General features: G+C 32.5%; 1 protein-coding gene across 1 annotated transcript; it reads left to right on the plus strand.

Annotated features, from left to right (window-relative positions):
- The first annotated feature begins 2867 nt into the window (after positions 1–2867).
- On the plus strand, positions 2868–12998 carry LOC101258671 (probable LRR receptor-like serine/threonine-protein kinase At1g07650). The gene is made up of 24 exons (XM_004243193.4): positions 2868–3242; positions 3952–4126; positions 4820–4891; positions 4993–5061; positions 5168–5239; positions 5822–5893; positions 5981–6052; positions 6151–6222; positions 6507–6578; positions 6669–6740; positions 6849–6920; positions 7083–7154; positions 7260–7325; positions 7774–7836; positions 7919–7957; positions 8117–8175; positions 8545–8939; positions 9028–9223; positions 9719–9895; positions 10240–10358; positions 10983–11193; positions 11307–11547; positions 12086–12236; positions 12551–12998. The coding sequence occupies exons 1-24, from the start codon at positions 3134–3136 to the stop codon at positions 12914–12916; spliced, it is 3084 nt and encodes a 1027-aa protein (XP_004243241.1). The 5' UTR covers positions 2868–3133; the 3' UTR covers positions 12917–12998.
- The last annotated feature ends 1140 nt before the right edge of the window (positions 12999–14138 follow it).

Genomic DNA, 14138 nt, shown 5'->3' on the forward strand with positions numbered 1-14138 from the left:
ATTAGGGAGTATGTACCTATGACTAAAGTGTCAAGACACCCACTAAAACCAAAAAAAAAAAAAAAGAAGTTAAGTTAGATTACCAGTTTTTTACAGAATAAATATTCAATAATTTGAGAGACAAAACAAATTGTTTTTGGAAATTAATTAAAATATTAGAAAGAATACGATGCATAAATAACACTTCTTTTCAATATATTTTATTTACTCATGATTAAAATATCAAAATATATACAAAAGGGAAAAACTTAGTTATTTTATCTTAAAACAAGTCCGCAATATTTTTTTTTGTTATTATTAATTTAATCATTCGAATCTAATTATTTGATACTCAAATTCAAAAAAAATTGAAATTCTTAACTCGTATTTAATTTATACTATTACAACAATCAACTTAAATGCTACATTAACAAAATAAAAGTCCATCGATCAAGTATATATGTATTATGAAGGACGTATGCGTTAGTGTAACCAAACATTAAACTCTGCGACCAAATCCATTAATGGTTAAAAAAAAAGAACGGGAATGGAATATATAAAATAAAAATATTTTTAATTAGAAATTTCGAATTCAAGTTTTGAATATGAAACAAAAAAAATGAATGTTAAAAAGTGTTTGTCTCCTTACTTGACACAAATCAAGATTAATCTGTGAGATCAAATATTAGGTGGAAAAAAATTAGTTATGATTTATGTTATAAGTGACATATATTAATATTGATTAATTAATGGATATAAATATCAGCACATGATTAATATGATAATTGCCTTAAGTATCATTATCTGAAAGTGCTAATTTACTTACTTGTAAGTTCCGTGTCAAAATTAACACCTTAATTAATTCCAATCCACTCAAATACTTAAAAAGTAAAATTTAAGGATATGTCATCTACCTTAATATGAAGCTATATATATATAGGGTATTTATGATAAAGTCTTATAGTTTCAAAAAATTAAATAATATTTTAACAAGTACAAAGAAAAAAGGAAGATAATTCAGTAAATATAAAGAGTTTGTTTCAATAATTTGTGTTCTCTATATATCTTGATAATTTGTTTGGTTTAACTTTTAAAAGTCTAAGAATGCTTTATTTTGGAGAATTTAGATGTTTGTTCTAATTTTTAGGGGAATTTTATTTTATTTTTTTAGTGGCAATCAAAAAAAGTATTTTTTTCTTCATGAGGACTTTTGGAACGTTAGTTAATAATAAATTACTATTACAATACTAAAAATATGCTTTTTAAATTAATTAACCAAATATAAAAGATTATTTTGCAAGTATATCTTTTCGAAAATCACTTACAATAAAATATTTTTTCAATTAAATAAGTTTAAAGTCCGATACATTCATTAAACCTTATTTATTTGCATTTGATGAATGACTCAACCTTTATCATTAAATTTGGAGAAAAGTCATAAAGCTATCATTGAAATTGTATCGAATTTTTTAAAAGATACCTTAACTTTGTGTGTATCCTGTTACTTCACGAAATTATCAAAATCCATAATAAACATACCCTTTTGACTAATTTTAACACCACTCGTGTTGTCACGAAATTTGGGCACGTGAAGGACTGTTCATACAGCTTCAGACCAACGTAAAATTGCCATGTGGCACTCCCAATGTGACTTATTTTGAAAAAAGTATAAAAATCATGTATTGATTTTTTTTAAAGCTTTATTACGAATAGTTTTTACTTTTCAAATCTTTTTTCTCATCTTCCCTGATTAGCTTACCCATATTTCTTTGGATATCTATGTCTTCCTCAATTTTTTTTTAAAAAACAAATGTTATTGTGTTCATTTTTTTTTTTTTAAAAAACAAATTAGTTTAGTGATTTTATTCCTCCTACAAATCAAATTTTAGATTTTAGGAAAACTATGAAAAACTCGATTTGGGAGTAAGAAATTGAAAAAGGAAGTTATTTAAATGTCGTATTTTGACTTGGTGATATTTTGAGTATATAGATTTTGATTATTTATCAATATTTATATTCATAAATAAATTAATTGATGGTAATTTGACAAATAACTAATAATGTTATAAAAAATTTTACTCCGTCACAACAGATTTAGCGGCTATTCTACACAACGAAAGAAATGACAAAAATTAAGAAGAGAGAATGAGGGTGAAGAAGAAAGAGAAACAAGAAAAAAGAATACAAAAGAAAAAAAATTAAAAGAAAAGCAAAGAAATCAAATAAAAATAATGTAAAATTACTTTTAACATGTGTCAAGTGACTATTCGTGCGTGACTTACAAACATTTTTGTATAAGTGGTATTGGGCGAAAAATGGGATATACATATTATTGTGAAGTTGTTTGATAAGGTAATAGGATACCGACAAAGTTAAAATGTCTTTTTAAAAATTTGAGATAACTTCAATAGTAATTTTATGTTTTTTCTCTTAAATTTGTTTAATTTTAAAATCTGAATCTTGATCATTCTATATGTTTTATTTTTTAATTTTACAATCATTTAATAATTAATACATTCAAATAGATTTGAAATGATTAAGGTTTATAACATATCATTAATATATCTATTAAATATTTAGAACAAAAATGACATACATTTAACCACTATCCTATCCATTATCACATTAATCAATATTATCATGTACACCATTAATCATTATCATAGCCTTTAATTTACTAGTTAAATCTTAATGAAAACAAAGACACGCTCAAAATGTAAGGGTATGTAAGTGCACAATTTTAGTGCAAGTGTTTTAAGAATCTGAATAAAATATTAAAAACATCACAACTTAGGTAGAAAAAAAAAAATCTTAGAAAAAATTTGTAATATTATAATAATAAAAAAAAAGATCCAAGAAAATAGTGCACTTGTCACTACCATCAAATCACCATTGTTCAAATTAAATTATTTTTCTTTATCTCTTACAAAAATAATATAAATATTTCTCCTGCCCCATCAGCATTCAGCACAATAATTTAATCCTATAAATAATAAAAGATTCCATAATGAAATATAACCCAATCTTCAATTTTCTCTTCTCCAATTATTATTACTACTATACTATAACAAAATGACAATAAGGAAGTGACTGAACAATTGAAACTCTTTTAGGATTTTTGCACTGTTTTTATAGAGTTCAATAGTAGCTTGAAATGAGCATAATGAAGATTTTGTTTCTTCAATCTTTTTCCTTTTCTCTTTTTCTTGTTTTCTTCACAGTTTTAGCAGTAACTTCAAAATCTAAGCTCCCACAAGAAGAAGGTAACCTCATAATGATCTTTTTTTGAGTTTCTACATGTTCCCATTTTGTTTTCTTGGAAAATGCTAGAAAAAGTTTCAAACTTTTTGTATTTTGAAGCTTGCTGTTTAGTTTTTTCAATTACCCTTTATGTTCAGTTTCTTGGAAAACTGAAAAAAGTTTGGAACTTTCTGTTCACTGAAGTCTGTTGTTTAGTTCTTTCAATTACCCATGTTTCATTTTGTTGGAAAATTTCAGAAAAAGTTTTGAACTTTCTGTTTAGTGAAGATTACTTTGTTAATTTTCTTGGAAAATATCAGAAAAAGTTTGGAGCTTTCTGTTCTGTTTAGTTCTTTCAATTACCCATATGTTCATTTTCTTGGAAAATATCAGGAAAAGTTTGTAACTTTCTCCTCATTGAAGTCTGCTGCTTAGTTTTTACTTTCTCAATTTCAATGTCTAAAAGTGACTCTCTATTTACTGTTTTTTTAGGAACTTTTTAACTTTCCACATTACCAGACATGTTCAAGAGCACATTAAAAACTGTACTTTGTTTTTTAAAACTTTGTGTCGAGTCAAAATAGGACAAGCAAATTGAAATAAAGGGAGTATGAATTACTCATATGTTTCATTTTCTTGGCAAATATCAGAAAAAGTTATGAGCTTTCTGTTCATTGAAGTGTGCTGCTTAGTTTTTTCAACTGCCCATATGTTTATTTTCTTGATGTGTAGTGAAAGCATTGAAAGTGATTGCAAAAAAGTTTGGGAAAAGAGATTGGGATTTTAACAAAGATCCTTGTAGTGGAGAAGGAAATTGGAGTACTGCTATTACTGTTAAAGGATTTGAGAGCTCTGTTGCTTGTGATTGCTCTTTTAACAACAATTCCACCTGCCATATCACCTCCATGTATGTTTTAATTTGTTCCTTATTTGAATTAAAGTTATGTTACTCGGACTTTCCAAAAAATGTAACTGCACTATTTCTACTCCTCTAAAAATGCACATTTTTGGAGGATCTGTCACACACCTGACCACATTTTTAAAGAGTTCAAGAAGAATAGAATTGAAGATTTGATTTTTCCAGTTTTAGAACTCTTCTTTTTACAAGTTTGAAAGGTTGAGACTTTGAAGTGATTAGTGTGTGAATAGGAAATGAAATGTGTGGACTATATAACACTCAGTTCTATGAGTTGACTGAAAATTGAGTCAACTTCTTATATGGCAGCCCAGCTGTAAGGAGGTTGTCTCTGAAGTGTGGACCCATGAACATAAACATTATTTTTTGTAAAGTATTTCAAAACTCAAAAGACATTTCACTTTCAAAAAAATTCTACAAGATATTTTAACAAAAATACTTGTTGTAACAAGTTAACATGTCTTATAATTAGGTTACTAATTCAATTTTTTATGTATAATTGCCTGTAGTTAATAAGTTTCTGGTTATCTGAAATAAGTAATTATCATTTGAGATGGTCAGTATATTGAAGTTAAACTCTATCTTAAAATAACCAAACAAATCAACATTGTATACTTCTTGTTTATGTTGAACTTGCATGTAATGCAATGAAGTAGTCAAAAACTAACACTAAATATGGCACAGAGCTTTGAAAGCACAGAATATTTCAGCAAATATTCCACCAGAATTCGCGCAACTTCGCCATCTTAAGTACTTGTAAGTCCTTGTTACAGAATTATCACTCAATAGACTGAAGCACCTGATATTACTATGTTGAAAACCTGCACTAATCCAACTGGTAAATGATGATTGTGCAGGGACCTCAGTCGCAATTATCTCAATGGTTCAATCCCATTTCAGTGGGCGTCACTGCGCTTGCTTGAGCTGTACATATTATTTCTCACTTAAACTATTCTTCGTTAGTGTTTAAATTTTTTTTCAGGTTTAGAATAAGCTACTTGACATGAAAACTCTTGTTATTTGAATGTGCAGTTCTTTCATGGGAAACCACTTGTCTGGTCGATTTCCAAAAGTTCTCACCAAAATTACTACGCTTAGGAACCTGTAAGATCAAATCTCTTCTGATGCCTACTAGTCATTTTCAGTGTTGCATACTTGATTTAATCTGTTTTACTATTGAGTTCAAGTTTTATTTGTTGACTGCATAAAGTATTTAAACAATCGAGTTGAAGTTCTGTTCGCTGACTTTATAAATAATTACAAGTAAAATCTCTATGATGAACACTAATTCATAACCTGATAAAAATGTTAAGTCATTTACCAATTCAATATGGAGTTCCATTGATTCAACATATTATACTGTAATTTGGTACAGAAGTGAGATTCATATTATGGAAGTTTGGAAAAAAGATCTCTATATGTCATGTCTATGTTCAACAACAACATACCTAGTGAAATTCCATAGGAGGGGTTTGGGGAAGCTAGAGTGTATGCAGAACTTATTTCTACCTCGTAGAGGTAGAGAGGCTGTTTGCGGAAGACCTCAGCTCAAGTAAAACATATCAAAACAGATTTCTCTTTTCCCAAGGCATTTTGTTTCAGAAGCTAGCTGCTGCTCTGACAAGAACTTTTGATTACCTGTATTTGATTCCCTGGGAATTAAAATACCTCTTCTATACAATGCAGGAGCATTGAAGGAAACAAATTTTCAGGAACAATACCTCCAGAAATCGGCAACTTGGTTCATATGGAGAAACTGTAATTCTCTTTTTCCTGTTTTAATTTTGTTCTGGAAATCTTTATTCGTTTCACGTTGTATTAATGCCTCTGTGCCTTAATTCTCAGTGTGCTATCGTCAAATAAACTAACCGGAGCTTTGCCAGCCACATTAGCCAAACTAACCAACTTAACTGATCTGTGAGTTCACAGTTTTAAGCTCTTTCTTATTTGGTCATTCCTTGTGTCCCTTGTGAATGTGATGGATGATCACATAATTAACTTTGGCGATATATTAGGAGGATAAACGACAACAATTTTACAGGAAAGATACCAAAATTTATCAGCAGCTGGACAAAAATTGAAAAACTGTAAGCTCTCTATTCTTTACTTTTCTGTAGATGAAGTCTAGCTTCTAGCTTAAAAATAAGGGCAGTCCATTGTGCTAAGCTTTCATTATGTGGGGGTCTGGGGAAGAACCTGACCACAAGGATCTGTCGTACACAGTCTTGTCCTCCATTTCTGCAATAGGTTGTTTCCACAGCTCGAACTCGTGTAACAATCTCTTTCTGGAATATTAGAAGTTATTACCCCAAATTTTCCTTCATATTATCAGTTATTTCTCTGATCTCATAAGATGCTATAATTTTTGCAGGCATATACAAGGTTGTTCTCTTGAGGGTCCCATTCCTTCTTCTATATCTTCCCTGACAAATTTAATTGATTTGTAAGCCAATGTGAAATTCCTTTTTGATTTCATTTGTGGTTGCTTTGAGAAGTAAACTAATTTATTCGTTTTTTCTTTCATGAATTTCAGAAGGATCAGTGATCTAAAAAGTGGAAAATCTGGTTTTCCACCATTAGATAACCTAGAATCCGTAAAAATACTGTGAGTTTTTTACTTTTTCTTCCTTTAATGGACTTCTTGAAGGACATTTCATTTTGAATTCGGAATCAAATTCAGATCAAGATTCTGAATTCCTCTCATGCAATGCAGGGTACTAAGAAATTGTTTAATTCATGGAGAAATGCCTGAATATATTGGGGAAATGAAGAAATTGAAGACACTGTAAGTTTGAAAAAATTCAATCACTTTTTTTGGTTCAGTTTTCCTGCATGTTGATACCTTTTCTGTTTTCATGCCATATACACATTCTTCAAGATTCTGAATCTTTTTTAGCTGAAATTTGTTTTGTCATGGAACTTACTATTATCTGCTTTTTGAATTTAGGGACCTTAGTTTTAACAGCTTGTCTGGTGAGATTCCATCAACTTTTGTACACCTATCCAAAGTAGATTTTATGTAAGTGGATATTCTTCAGATATCTTTTATTTCTTTGTAGCCAGATGCTTATCAATATTAGGCTTCCGTTTTTTTCTTTTTGCTTATTCTTCTTGTACTTTGCAGATATTTGACAGCAAACAAACTTACTGGACTTGTTCCTGGATGGATTTTAAACAGAAACAAGAACATGTATGTGTTTTCCCAACTTAATTCATAGTCCCCTTTTTAGTCGGTCCCAAAAAGAATAATACAATTATTTCCGTATTTACTAACAGTTTTAACTTTAAAATGCTCACAAACATTGATGTCCTATTCTAGACCACAAGTTTTTAAAGTATTTCTTTCTTTCTTAAACTGCATGCCAACTCAACCAACATCACATAAATTGAGATGTATGAAGTATAAATGTGCAAAAAACTTGATTGCTCTTAAAAGTTTTTGCTTACTGACCTACATGCTTTTATGCTAGTAGAGGCTTTAGAATGCATTTAATATTGAGTAACCTATTTTTGCCAAAAAAGAATGGTGAAAAGTAACTAAAAAATTGTAAAAGATCATCTCTAAGCTTCAAAAAATTGTTAGTATTATGGACTTTTTAATCTTCTAGTCTAATTTTGTTGTCTATTTTGCTTCACAGAGATGTTTCAAATAACAATTTTACATGGGAAACCTCGCCTTTTGAATGTCCCCGTGGAAATCAGTAAGTTTTCTGATAAAATTGTTTTTCTTCATTTGACTTGTTTGTTTGTGATAATTTTCTAACAAGAGGACAATTTATTCAGAAACTTGGTGGAGAGCTATTCTGCATTGGGACAAGAATCGTAAGAATAATGTGCCTATAATAAAGTTATCTGCTGCACTGATCTTACAGAGGAAACTATTGTTCCTTTAGTTCACCTATAACGAAGAGTGAACTCTTACATGCAATAGAAAACTTTTGTAGCACTTAACAACTTTTTCTTTTGTTTTCTGTGTTGCAGAAACAAAACTCATCCTTGCCTGAAGCAGAATTTCCCTTGTTCTGAGCCAATAGATCGGCGTAAGTAAACTTTTATGTGTCCATTTCTGTAATTGATAAATCTTTTTCTCCTGTCACATAAATAGGTGCACTTGTAGTGTTAGGTCAGCTAGTAGCACAAAATATAAACAACAACAACATAGCCAGAGTAATCCCACAAATGGGGTATGGGGAGGGCGGTGTGTACATTGTCTCACCACTGTTAGAGTGGATTAGAGTCCCACATTGGTTGGGGAGTGGACTGGTGGTTTTGCTTATATTGACTTGGGCAATTCTTTCCTCATGAGCTAAAACAACAAATAATATTATCTATGATGCTGTCTTCTGATCTTTCCTTTGTGATTTTCTGCTGAATTCTTGTTAAGAGTGCCCTTGTCTACTGGTTTGCAGAAAAATATTCTATGTACATTAATTGTGGAGGCAAAGAGGTAACCATCAAGGATGGTACTAAATACACAAACTATGAAGCTGATTTAGAACCCAGAGGTGCTTCTATGTATTATTCAAGACATAACTGGGCGTTTAGCAGCACAGGAAATTTTATGGACAACGATGTTGAGTCTGATGTCTATATTAATACCAATGTCTCTGCCCTGCAAAATGTCAAGGCCCCTGAACTGGAACTGTACACTACTGCACGTATATCTCCCCTCTCCCTCACATATTATGGACAATGTCTAATGAATGGAAACTACACTGTCAAGCTCCATTTTGCGGAGATAATATTCACAAATGATACTTCATTCAACAGTCTTGGAGAGCGTATATTTGATGTCTACTTGCAGGTAAATTTCATGCTCTGGGGGAAGTGAAATGTGTGTGAATTTCGTGTTTGCTTCCACCGCTGTATTTATTCAATCTTTCATGAGACAGGAAAATTTGGTCTTGAAGGATTTTAACATTGCCAATGAGGCTGGTGGGCCTGGTAAGGCCATTGTGAAGACGTTCACTGTAAATGTGACAAGCCACACACTGAAAATCCATTTTTACTGGGCAGGAAAGGGGACTACAGGAATTCCATTTAGAGGGGTTTATGGTCCTCTAATTTCAGCTATATCAGTTGTTAATAGTATGTTCCTTTACTCTCTTCAAGTTTATATATCTGTCTTGCTTACAATTGTATGCTCAATTCTTTTTAAATGAATGAACATTGGACATTATTCTTATGTACTAGTCCTTAGAAAAAACTTTCCGAGACCAAATGACTCTATATACCAAGGCTTAATAAGTTTTGGTTGACCATCTTGATGTTATAAATTCTATTCCTACTGATTCATTATGCATCTAAAACCGCTGTCAACATATTCTTTAGGAAGTTTATGTGTATCCGAACCTAAGAAACTTCATATACCCTTGAATTTCATGATGCATTTCGAATACAGTGGGGAGACCACTTATAGTGTCCCCAGTTCAGTTCCTAAATCTTGTCTGGTACTGGAAGCATCAAAACTCATACTAAGACTTCAAAGGAAAATGTTTCAAATTGCATATGCAAGTCATTGAAGCTTTGCTAAAATCATCACAAGTTTTGAGATGTAATTTTAATTTTTTCCTTTCCTTGCAGATTTCCCCCCTCCTCTGCCTGCTCGTCTGCCTGCTAATCTGCCTGCAGCAGAAAAGAGTAAAATTCATGTTGGCATATTGGCTGGGATAATAGCTGGATCACTATTTTTTGTCCTTCTGATTATTGGTTTCTTGTACAAGGGAGGTTGTCTAGGTGAAAACGTATCTACTGATAAAGGTAATAACTTCAAGTAGTTTACTTCTGAAAGTTTTACCATACTATCCTTTTCATTCATTTTATTTGACCTATGAGACAGCGATAATGTTCTCAAGTTAAATGCTAAACTACATAATTACTTTCTAGCCAGTATTTCAGTTCATGCCAAATTATATCAGCTCAAATACTTGAAGCTATGCTTTACTTTGTCTTACTTGCTTGTTCATCTCATCAATCATTTATTCATCTTAGGCTTTGAAAAATCATTAATGGTCTAAAGCACTTGACCAAAGTTTAAATGAACCATGAAGAAACATAGTGTTATAGCCATTAGCTTCCACTGAGATACTTTTCCTCTTGAACAGAACTTAAAGGACTGGATCTACAAGCTGGACTATTTACTCTCAGACAGATCAAAGCCGCGACAAAGAATTTTGACCCAGCAAACAAGATAGGGGAAGGTGGTTTTGGTTCAGTTTATAAGGTAATCATCTTTTCCTTGTCTATTTTAAATCAAACACATAACTATAAATGTCATTATATTTGCATGAGAAGGATCATAATGGCATAGTGCAAATGCCTCTTAGGAGAGAAAATGGAAGACCAAAATCTTAAATTATATAAACCTTCAAAGGATGTGTGAATTTTCGCCTGTAATTAGGAGACTGCACAGGAATGCTCTATTACCATATGTGTTTCTATAGCCATGAGAAGTGGAGGAATTTACTTATCTTTTTCCATCAACTGAGATGCCAATATCCTATTCATAGGAATACTATATGTGGGGTTCATTTCAATCTAGGTGTTTTATCTTTGCGATATAGGACCAATCTAATATAATCTTACTTGCTGACCATAAGCTGCACAAGTCTGAAGGGGATCCTTGATGTAACTGGTAAAGTTGCATCCATGTGATGAGAAGGTCACGAGTTTAAGCTGTGGAAACAGTCTCTTGCAGAAATGTAGGGTAAGACTGCATACAATAGACCCCTGTGGTCCATCCCTTCTCCAGACTATGCACACAGCGGCAACTTAGTGCACCAGGCTGTGTTTTTTTTTAAGCTACACAAGTCTAAATAGAGTTCTAAATCATGATTTTTGTACACAGGGTCTATTATCTGATGGAACAGTAATTGCGGTGAAGCAACTTTCTGCAAAGTCAAAGCAAGGAACTCGAGAATTTTTGAATGAAATAGGGATGATATCTGCTGTACAACATCCAAATCTTGTAAAGCTTTATGGATGTTGCATTCAAGGAAACCAATTATTGCTAGTCTATGAGTACATGGAAAATAACTGTGTATCTCGTGTTCTTTTTGGTAAATACTTCCCGACTCTGATCAATCAATATATGTCTGCTGCTTGTGCAATTGTTTATCTAACTGAGTTGGTATATACAACTTTTTTCTTTTCGTTTGTCTTTCTCTTACAGGCAAAGGTCCAATTGGCAAAATGAAATTAGACTGGTCTACTCGGAAAAAAATTTGCCTAGGAATTGCAAGAGGTTTAGCATACCTCCATGAGGAGTCGAGCCTGAAGATAGTCCACAGAGATATCAAGACCAGTAATATTTTGCTTGACAAGGACTTCAATCCAAAAATATCGGATTTTGGCTTGGCAAAACTACATGAGGATGATACTACCCACATTAGTACCAGGATTGCAGGAACTGTGTAAGTATTATGAAACTAGTTCCTCTTCCGATCCCATTAGTAATGACATTTGGTTGATATGATTCAAAGAAAATGGCCTAACACTTAATCCACTCATTTATCTTGAAACACTCGTGCTACTGTTCTTATTCGAAAGCAACTTTGCAGCTATAATCTGCCAAAAAGTTAAGCAAGCCAAGAATTTATTACCTGCCTAAAGAAATTTAACTTCCCTAGATATTAAACAGCCATTGTAGAACAGTAACATAGAATTTTATTCATCAATGGTAAAACCACCTCTCTTTCCCTATCATATTTGTAACTCATTGGTTTGCTGATTATTAGCACCTCAACATCTCACTTCAGTCATAATTTTACATTTTGCAATTCAACATAGCTATAGGTGAACTTCAAGAAAATATTTATTTTCTACTTCAAATTTTAAGAAATGTGAAGATCGCCTTTATCAGAATTATCTGTAATTAGCAAGTAACTGTATTACTGATGAGGAAACCATGATCTAATATGTTGGAACTACTTTGGTTAATTGGTGACACAGGGGTTACATGGCTCCAGAATATGCGATGCGGGGCTACTTAACTAGTAAAGCAGATATTTACAGCTATGGAGTTGTTGCATTGGAGATTATTAGTGGGAAAAGCAATACAAATTATAGGCCAACAGAAGATTGTGTTTATCTTCTTGACTGGGTAATATATATTTCTCTCTACCACAACAAAAAAACCCAGTATAGTCCCAAAAGCAGGGAATTTTTATATTTCTCGCTATTCGACCAAATATCTGGGCTTTTATCATTGATCATCCTTAAATCACTTCCCCTTCTAGTTTCATATCAATTAAAGAATTTTATGAACATTCTGAGTAAAACTAATGGCATCTTATTAATCTTCCCCTGCATCGACTTGTAACATTTAGAGCCAAAATACTTTAAAATTGGCTTTGGCAAATGAACATATCATACTTTGATAGTACATTTACTGTTCTTCATTTTCTGTTTTGATAGGCTTATGTTTTGCAAGAACGCGGAAGTATATTGGAATTGGTTGATCCGGACTTGGGTTCTGACTACTCGTCGCAAGAAGCAATTGTGTTACTGAATGTTGCCCTTTTATGCACTAATGCATCTCCAACACTTAGACCAATAATGTCTCAAGTGGTAAGCATGCTCCAAGGTCAAACTCTTGTTCAAGATGTCCTTTCTGATCCAGGGATTTCAACAAGCGGTTCAGGATTCAGATCAACGAGAAGTCACTTCTGGCAAAATCAAAGCCTAACTAATGGTACGCTTACTGATTCCACTCTCTCAACTGGAATTGCGGAAGAAATTGGCATTCTTCAAAGAGTAGAGCCTAATGTATCTAACAGTTAAAACAAAATGTCTGTTAACACAAGCAAGTGTATATATGAACATCAAAATGTTTAATGAATATGAAGTTTATTCTTTTACAAAACTGCTTACTGGTCCTCCTTCTATAGCTCTTCATTTGTTTATTTTCCATGCCAACCTCATTGTTGCATAGTTCTATCAGTTCCTTCTTTATTATTCCTTTTCATAGTGACCTATCAGAAATGATTACTCAGTTTAAATCAGAGAATTTAGTAATGAAGACTTCACTCCACTATTTCTGTGATTCATCTAGCATAGATCATTTCGAAATAACAGAAAAGTGATCAGTAAAAAACAATAAAACTTAAACACATTAGATTGCAACATATTCATTGATTATTAGTGGTACTAGATATGCATACTTTAGTTTCCTAGCTTCTGGATCTCCTCCAACTAGCCAAAGGCAGCATGGTATCCCGAAGAACCAACAAACTGAAAATAGGCATGCCTCCATGAACTTTTTATTATTAGAACCGCGCATACTCCCCAGAATCCCACAACAAATCCTACTCCGATACTGACAAAGAACCCCATTTCTCCAAATTCACTAGGAGAGAAATGAGAACGAGGATCCTGATGAAGATCAGGTTCTTCTTCTGTTTCATCATTGCATTTGTCTTGCAATGGATCTCCACATAGATCAGGCTTGCCTGTGTAAATTGAAGGGTCATAAAAGGAGTTAAATTGGTTAGCTGTGGAAACTGTTGTTTGACAGGTCTAATGTGTACAAAATTGGTACTTCGTCCCAAAAATCAGGTATTTCTCCGGTAAGATGATTATTCGAGAGAACTAAAGTTACCAAGTTGGTGATTTTGCTAATGGACAAGGGAATGGTTCCATTGAGAGAGTTTTGAGAAAGATCCAAGTCAGTCAAATCTGGATATCTGTAGCCAATATCAAAAGGAACAGGTCCTGAAAATGAATTGTTACTCAGGCTTATCCAGACTACATTTGAGGACCAAGGTGGAATTGGACCCTCAAAAAGGTTAGACATGAAATAGACAGTGGAACCAGACTTACATTTTAGAGTAGTTGGCACTGTGCCCCTAAGTTGATTATAACCAAAATCCAAATTCTTCAAGTTCCGAGTTCATTTCCCACAACCAATCAGGGAGAGTATCTGAAGTTTTAGCACGCCTGAACGTTAAAGTTTGCAATTCAGTAAGATGTCTGATCCACATAGGAAATTTAGGACCAAATCGAC

This window comes from Solanum lycopersicum, chromosome 7 (assembly GCF_036512215.1).
Source record: "Solanum lycopersicum chromosome 7, SLM_r2.1".
Taxonomy (NCBI): domain Eukaryota; kingdom Viridiplantae; phylum Streptophyta; class Magnoliopsida; order Solanales; family Solanaceae; genus Solanum; species Solanum lycopersicum.

Excerpts from the sequence above, each read along its gene's own strand:
- LOC101258671 (XM_004243193.4), top strand. The coding sequence starts at position 3,134 with ATGAGCATAATGAAGATTTTGTTTCTTCAATCTTTTTCCTTTTCTCTT. Across the intron at positions 6,223-6,506 it reads TGGACAAAAATTGAAAAACT|GCATATACAAGGTTGTTCTC; the intron begins GTAAGCTCTCTA and ends TAATTTTTGCAG. Across the intron at positions 6,579-6,668 it reads CTGACAAATTTAATTGATTT|AAGGATCAGTGATCTAAAAA; the intron begins GTAAGCCAATGT and ends CATGAATTTCAG.